The 8,322-nt window shown below is 38.7% G+C and overlaps 1 protein-coding gene across 2 annotated transcripts in view; it reads right to left on the bottom strand.

Annotated features, from left to right (window-relative positions):
• Dcx (doublecortin) overlaps positions 1 to 8,322 on the bottom strand; it is a 114,749-nt gene that overhangs the window by 10,399 nt on the left and 96,028 nt on the right. For both annotated transcript variants that reach the window (XM_005404644.2, XM_005404645.2), the window contains exon 6: positions 4,760 to 4,854. In XM_005404644.2, the coding sequence (XP_005404701.1) occupies positions 4,760 to 4,854 (95 nt within the window). The remainder of the gene's footprint in view (positions 1 to 4,759; positions 4,855 to 8,322) is intronic.

Genomic DNA, 8,322 nt, shown 5'->3' with positions numbered 1-8,322 from the left:
AAGGGCTGAAGATATAGCTCAGTGCAAAAGGCCTTTGTTCAGTCCCAAGTAGATCACCACATGAACACACACAAAAGTCCTCCAATAATTGCATTGCATTTTTTTTCCTTCAGTACACTAAACCATGAGAAATGAAACACACACTCTCAGGTTAGGGAACTCCCTAAGTATTTTTTCAGGCGGTACAAAAAGACTTTTAGTAATATGCAGGCCTCTTCAAGTCTCACCACATTGAAACAATAGGCTTCAGCGTTCACCTCTGCTCTTAACTGTTTGAAAAATAGACACTTCAGTAATTAGTTGATGGAAATAGATGAGAATACTATTGCAGCTTTCATCTCAGAAGAAGCAGGCAAAGGCCTAAGCAAGGGATAGAACAGTGAGGACATGCCACTTGGCCACTACTGTGACTTAGAATGGGGAGAGATGCAGCACGTGGAGAGAATACACAAAAGTAGATCTAGGTACGACCTTCTGAACTTTTGTTCAACCATAGTTTACTTCATGTTCAAAACATATTTTCTTGTACGGGTAGAAAAATGTTCAGGAAAAGGAATTATCTCAACATTCTGTTTTTGTTGATTGATATGTAGAAATACAGAAACACACATATTGCTTAACAATACAAATAATTTGCACCTGAAATTCATTTGCTTAGTCCCTCGGAGCCCTGCAGAACAAAATGTTTGTAACAAATACAGCTGTGCTGGCGATACTATTGAGTTAGAGAAAACAAAAAGTTGGTCTCTGCTCCAAGGAACTTATAGTCCAAAGGAAGTCAGGGAGGAGATTAAAGAAAACTGGCTTCCACTTTGGGTTTGCTGTTTCTCAACTGTGCCCTGCATTTTATGGTAGCATGGCTTTGTTTTTGCTATTTTTTAAAGCTGGAATGCCTGTTCTCTTCACCAGCCCTTAAACGCTACTCAGCCTTCAAGACCCCACTTAAATGTCACTGCTGTGAAAAGCTTTCCCTATCTCCACCCTCCCCCGGTCGGGTGTGTTTCCCACCCTGCTTTGTGCTTCTGCAGTCCTTTTGTTAGCTCTGGATTACATTATCTGCAGCCATTTATATCAGAGTTAGTTGTGCTTGTGGTCTCTGCTTTACTCATCAAACTATCTCTCCAACGACTTCTAGGAGAACAAAATTAATCTGGGAACCCAGGAGAATGTACGTTTAAAAAAATGTCAGTTATTCAGACAAAATGTTAGTTACTTCACACAACATGTCAAATATATTTTCCTTCAATATCCAGAAATTTTGCAGGCAAAATGCCCCCAAAATTAAAGTAATGGGTTACATCACTAATCGGGGAAAAAATATTTAAAGGAGGAGTTTTCCTGTTTCTCAATATTTATGAACATCTTCAGTATGACACTATCTTAAAGAGGGAATTCCCAATATATTTTTGTCAACTCTCTGAGCCTCTTTTTTTCTCTTGTGTAAAATGGGAATGCTACCTGCCCTACCATGTTCTAAGGGTAAATGAGAAAATGGCTATGCATAAAGCTAAAGCAGTATAGAAATAAAAATGTTGTTCTCATTAACAGTTGGAGCATTTACTTTGTGTCCATATTGCAGCACTTGTGTGCGCGGACTTTGGCTAACCCCATTGCAGCTGCATTAAAGAAGATTCTCCATGAGCTGCTTAACAGGAGAAGCCAAAAGTCTGATTACAGCTTAGGGCCCCGCCACAGCCATCAAAAGTTACCAAAGAGATGCTGGGACTTCAAGTTTGCTTCCAATTGCGCAGGAGGAGAGTCATGGCCTTAACCACCTGCTTCCTGTCTCCACCATGACTCACACCTTTCAGGTCCACTTGGGTGGAAGTTCAGATGAGATCTTCTCGGGCCCACTGCCTAAGGACACCGGTGGTGCTAAGGCTCAGGTAGTTGTGCAAAAGGAGGAGTGTGAAGCTGGGACCTGAGACCCAAGGGAATTGAGCTGAGGTCAAAGACATTTTTTCACTTGTTGAGAAAAATCAATTCAATCGTCCCTACTGGTTGTGTAAATATGAGGCTATTGCTTCCTGATAGGATACATGGAGGGGATGCAACGTCATCCATATGATATTCCTGCCTCAAATGTATAACCTGAATTAAACCACAAGGAAACAACGGCTGGCCTGTACTCTTCATTTCAGTAGTATACTGTACTGCAAGATGAAGAAAGCCCCAGGAATTTTCTGGATAAAGAGAATTAAAAGGATATTGTAACTGAATGGGTGTATAATACTAGATTAGATACTGGTCCATTAAAATAACATTACTGAGGGAATTGATAAAGTTTGAATGTGGACTGTAGAATATTTAATAGTATTGTGTCAGCATAGTTATGAAAGAAAATGCCCTGTTCTTAGGAAATATATACTGAAGTATTTAGAGGTAAAGTGACATGCTATTTGCAACTTAATCTCCAATGGTTTCAAGTAGTAAAATACAATGTAGTTATATATGTCTATGTGTATGCACCAGAGAACACACAAAATAAGTGGAGCAAAATATAAGCAACAATACAGTCTGAATATAGAGCAGACTGAAGTCTTTATTACTCCTGCTACTCTTCAGTAAGTCTGAAATGATATAAAAACAACAAGCTTTAAAAGAATATTATGCTAAAATCTAACTGTTTATTTTAAAAGTGTGCTCTAGAAAATTCTATAATTCATTACTTGCTATTTGTTTTCTTAGCTGTGCTGAGAAAGAGCAATTTTTTTAAATGAAATGATAATCTGAAATTCCACAGTGGAAAAAACAGTGAGGGTCTGACAGTGCTGTCACTCATGAAGTTGATCTAGTCCTTCAATAGTTAAAAGCTTTTTTTTTTTTTGAGAATTAAGTTAAAAAATAAACAGACCTTAAATGCCTGCAAATCCAACTAGGAGAAATAGTTTAACAATGCTAGCACTCACCTCAGTGGGCTTAGGGATCATGGGTCCTCAGCCTAAATAAACCAGTCATGTCCGTTGCAAAGCTGAATGACTAAAGAGTGCAGAACAAATGCCCAAGCTGCCGCCCACACTTTGGGGAGGGTACTGGTGGAAGGTACTTGGGTAGATGACACTCTCAAGAGGAAGGTGGGGACAGAAAGGCATAGGGCAATGATATAATAAGAAGCAGTATAGTACAGGAAGTTCTTTCCACACACTGAAACAGCAGAGGTAATCTACTGCCATCTTGAAATGTGCATGTTACCAAGCTTTGCTGCTCAGCAAAGAATAACTGAAGTCTGACTGTGAAAATAATTGTCATCCATCTCAATCTCCAGGTAACAGTCTACAGAGACAGTTTAGCAAATCTTGAAGTCAAATAGCTCAGCAGGACAATCATAAAGCTCTGGCCAGTATTAATACCAGAACTTGAAGAGATCATTAAAGTAACAGAACAGGTATTAAGAATTATGGGGCAGATAATGGCCAGATTAACTAGGAAATTAGAAGTCTGATGTAGAGAAAAGGAAATGAAAATGGAGTGAGAAAGTGGTATAGTGTTAAATGTTTAACAACTTACTTTCTGTGGGAAATGCTAATTTCCATGGCATAAATATTCCAGCCATGCACCAGTCCTAGTTACTAACATGTTACTAGGTACAGAATTCGGAAGTTGTGTACACAACTAGCTCTCAATAGCTAGTGTGACCTGACTCCCACATACTACTGTGGTGACTTGAGTACCAGTCCTAATGCTTACTATGTTGCTCTGGTAAGTAGCTTAGCTATTTGGGTCTCATTTTTTCTCATCTGTAAAATGACAACCTCAAAAAGTTACTGAAAGGATCAAATGAAACTAATTTATCTTCATCTAAGAAGTCTTCTGGCTCTGACCATCTCTGGATCTTTGATGGAGTTAGCCATAGTGATGGTTTCTTGCCTTTTCCCATTTCACACTAAGTCTTGTGAGCCAGAGGATACGTGAACGCTAGAGAAACGGGCTTTACAGTGTGGTGATTATGGAAGAAATCACATCCACACAACCTTAGGTGTAAGAAGTTTAAGGCAGTGACCACCCCAAATTTTCTACACAGGAGGCTTTTCTGGGTGAAACTCTGCTTATCTGCCTGTAAAGTGGGACTAGGGAACGTGTACTTTTATTACTGCTGTTATTTTTTGGCATGCTGGGGAAAGAACCTAGGACTTCATGCATGCGAGATAAGCATTCTATGACTGAGCTACACTGGAGCTCCTATTCTTCTAGTATTTTAATAATATATTTATTTGAGACAGCTTAAGAGTAAATGGTTCTCAATCTACTTCAATATGTTTTTGCCTTTTCTTCATACACTTTACCAAAATATGCCTGATAGCAAAGATTGCACAGTAAAACTGGGGGGCCCTCATCCATGGATGTCCGTTGTGTCCATTGGTGATATAAGTTGCTTTCAACACTTCTCCCTCTGCCATGTCTCTGAATTGGAGAGACGGCCTCAACCGACCCAACCCCAGAGTTATAGTTTAGTTACACGGTTACCTCAGAAGAGGGACTTGGGACCTTTGTTCTTTTTTTTTTTTTTTTTTTTTTTTGGAAGAGGTACCAGAATGTAACCAGAAATTTTGAAAAGCAGGGTTGAGAAGAATGAATAAAAGAGACTAGAAGTTTGATCCCTGCTGGGAATCTCAGGACTTGAAGCTAGTGGAATCAGAGGAAAAGGAATTCTGACCTCTTCAATGTGCTGTTGAAGTAGAGTGGAAGCAAAAACCTCCACCCAGTCATTCAAGAAACTTTGAGTGCAAAGGGATTTAGTAAGGTATAAGAGACATAATACCTTGTGCTTCCGGAGGCTGCCAGGACTGGTGGGCGTAGAGATGGGAGACTGCTTAGACTTGGGGGTAGAGAGCTGGCTGCTGGAGGTTCCGTTTGCTAGCCCAAGGCAAGAGAAAAGGAAGGGATAAAAATCAACAGCATACAAAGGAGCAAGTTATCCTATCCTTCTGAAGACACTAAGAACATTCAAACAAGGTACAAAGACAACCAAGTGATTTGATGAGCAGAACAAGGGTGAAAAGAAACACATTCCTCAAAAGGGCAAGAACTGTGATCCTCAGTTAAATAGATCCTCTAGCAGTGCAACGCTCATCCTCCTATCCTTTCCCCAGAGTGCTTCCCAATCATATGCATCTGTTTCTTTTCAAGCCTTTTTTATATTCATTCCTGGGTTCTGACCCTAACATCTCTGGGAGATAGTCTGGAAAATTCTTGTTTTGCTTTAATTTTTGAGAGGGAAAAATGAGGTATAGAGAGGTTGTGTGCCTGATACTAATGGGGAAGAAATATAGGTGCTCTGGACAATGGCACATCCCGTTTGATGGCGGATGAAAGTATTGGTGCAGGACAATCTCCCTGTTAATCTTGCCACTCTTCTTTTTCTGCTCACTATCTCTTCCTTTGCCTTCATGTCCAGGGAGAAAAGAACAGAAAAAAAGGCAAAAGTAGACTGGACAAGAAAAATGAAAGAGAAAATGGAGAAGAAATAAAAAATGAAACATAAAGAAGGTCGCAAACTGAAAAATGGGGAAGAAGAGAGAATTTTTTAAAAAAGATGAGAAAGACTGGTGTAGGTGGGAGGCAAGAAAGGATAAAAGATTTCAAGAGATGAATATGGGCAGGAAGAAAGGCTCAGGGGCACACCATGGTGGGTACCATCCCTACGTGTCTGTGAGTCAACAAAATACTGATCATGATAGTTTAGTTTTTAACATCTTCATATTCTATTGCTTTCAAGTTGTTTTATGTGCCATTGTTAAGAAGCCTTATAAAATCCAATCATGATAAAAGAGGAATGTGTTGCACTGAAATGGGACAATTAAACTGCTTTTAAAGTGGATTCAGACATCTTATGCTGAAAACTTAAAACTCACACAATTAAAATGGTATACTCTGAAATCTACGTTGAAAATAAAGGCAAAAGTCTAAAGGGTATGTAGAGAGTGAGAGAGAGAGAAAGAGGGGAAGAAAGAAAGAAGAAAGAGAATAAATAGAAAATCAAAACACATAAGTAGAAAGGTTGTCTAAGAATGTCACTGCTAGTCCCATAGATAAAACTTAAAAGTGCTGCATCATGAGCATTTCCTGAGAATATACCTCTTCTGTATCACTTCTGGTAGTGTTTCCCAGACTTTGGAACACTTACATTAGTGGTAGAAATGAAAGAGCAATCAGTGCAGTGGTTACTCAGTTTATGTAAGTGCAAGAGAGCTAAAACATGGGCACTTAAGGCACACACTCTGTGACTTTATGTGTGTATTCACTTATCTTTCACTCACTCATTGATAAGTTTTCCTCCCTTTCATTCATTTAGCCAACAGTGATTCAGCACAACCTATAAAAGAGGCACCACATTGGATATTGGGGTTTCCGAGATGAGCAAGTCACTTCCCACGGGAAGGCATACAAGCATACAATAGAGTAAGTGGAACCCAGAGGACACACTTTGAAGTCAGGGTACTGGGAAGCAAATGAGGAGAGATAACACTTGAAAAATCTTGAGAGATGAATCTGGAATGGGCAAATCTATAGAGACTAAAACTAGATTAAATGTTTCCTGGGACTTGGTGGGGAAGGTGTTGAAGGGAGATAAGAAGGGTCAGCTAATAGATATGAGGCTTCTTTTGGTGAGACAAAGCTATTCTGATGTTAAACTGTGGTTGTTGCACAACTCTATGGCTAAACTAAAGCTCACTGATCAAACAATGGAAGTGCAAACTGTTCTTTTCAGTGAACTAATAGAAACTAGTAGTAATAATTATCTTAACTATCTTGTGTGTGTATATATATATATTTTTTTCTTTTTCCATCCTTCTTTTCTCCTTTCCCCCATCCAAGTTGTTCTTTCCTTTTGACCAGTATCTTTCCTTTTCACAGTATCTGTTGTACAGTTTGGATCTTATTTACCCTTTCAGTTTCTTACACTAGGGAGACAATATGATGTTTACACATGCGAGTCTGATTCACTTCACTTATGAGATGGTCTCTAGTTGCACCCATTCACCTATGAAAACCTTGAATTTGTCCTTCTTCATAGCTGAGCAGTACTCCATTATATAGAAATACCACTTGCTTTTTATCCATTCCTAGGCTGATGGGCATTTGGTTGTTTCCAAGTTTTAGCTATTACAAATTGTGCTACTATAAATATGGGTTCACATATATCACTATGGCATGATGATTTTAATTCTTCTGGGAAAATACCTGGAGAGGGAATAGGTGGGTGGAATGGGACCTCTAATCCTAGTTTTTTCAGGAATCTCCACACTGATTTCCACAGTGGTGGTATCACGTTACATTTCCACCAACAGTGGAGAAGGGTTCCTTTCTCTCCACAGCCCTTCCAGCATTGTTATTAGTTGATTTCTTGATGATAGTCATTCTTTCTAGAGTAAGATGGAATCTCAGTGTTGTTTTAATTTGCATTTCTCCAACAGCCAATGATGCTGAACATTTTTTCATAAATTTATTTTCCATTTGATCCTGGGCAACAATGGCAAGGCAGGAGGCATAACAATTTCTGATTTGAAATTATACTACAAAGCTACTGTGATAAAATCAGCATGGTGCTGGAAAAAGAAGACCTGAGGATCGTGGAACAGATTAGAAGATGCAGACACAACTACAAACATACTCAGCCACCTTATCTTTGACAAAGAGAGCAAACTTCCTCACTGGAAGAAAGATACAGCCTCTTTAATAAATGGTGCTGGAAAAATTGGCTTTCCACATGCTGAAAACTAAAACTAGACCCTTGTCTATCAACATACATTAAACTAAAGGCAAAATGGATCAAAGATCTAAATATAAAACAGAAACACTAAATCTACTGGAAGAGAAAGTAGGTAGAAATCTTGAAGACATAGGGGTAGGCAGAGAGTTCATGAACAAAAACCAAACTGCATGGGAAGTACTTCAAAGAATCAACTACTGGGATCTCATCTTATTAAAAAAGTTTTGCACAGGTAAAGAAATCAACAACAGAGTTAAAAGAAAACCCATAGAGTGGGAAAACACTTTAGCTAACTGTCCCTCAGACAAATGACTTCTATCTGGAGCATATAAAGAATTGAAAAAAAAATAAGAGCCCCCCAAATTCAAAAGCCCAATCCAAAGATGGGCATCTGAGATTAATGCACACTTCTCAGATGAAGAAAAATTCGCTGAATTATATATTTAAATGAGTGAGATATATGTTCTGTGAATTTATCTTAATAAAGCTGGTTTTAAAATTTGACCTAAGTATGTAAAGAGGATACAAAGGACATTCTAAGCAGCACACGTAGACATGAAATTGAATGAATACAGTGTTTTTACAGTGTGCAAGTAGCTCATAGTGGGTTT

Source organism: Chinchilla lanigera, unplaced genomic scaffold (genome assembly GCF_000276665.1).
Source record: "Chinchilla lanigera isolate Chin_1 unplaced genomic scaffold, ChiLan1.0 scaffold00089, whole genome shotgun sequence".
NCBI lineage: Eukaryota > Metazoa > Chordata > Mammalia > Rodentia > Chinchillidae > Chinchilla > Chinchilla lanigera.
This window is presented reverse-complemented; position numbering and strand designations above follow the sequence as displayed.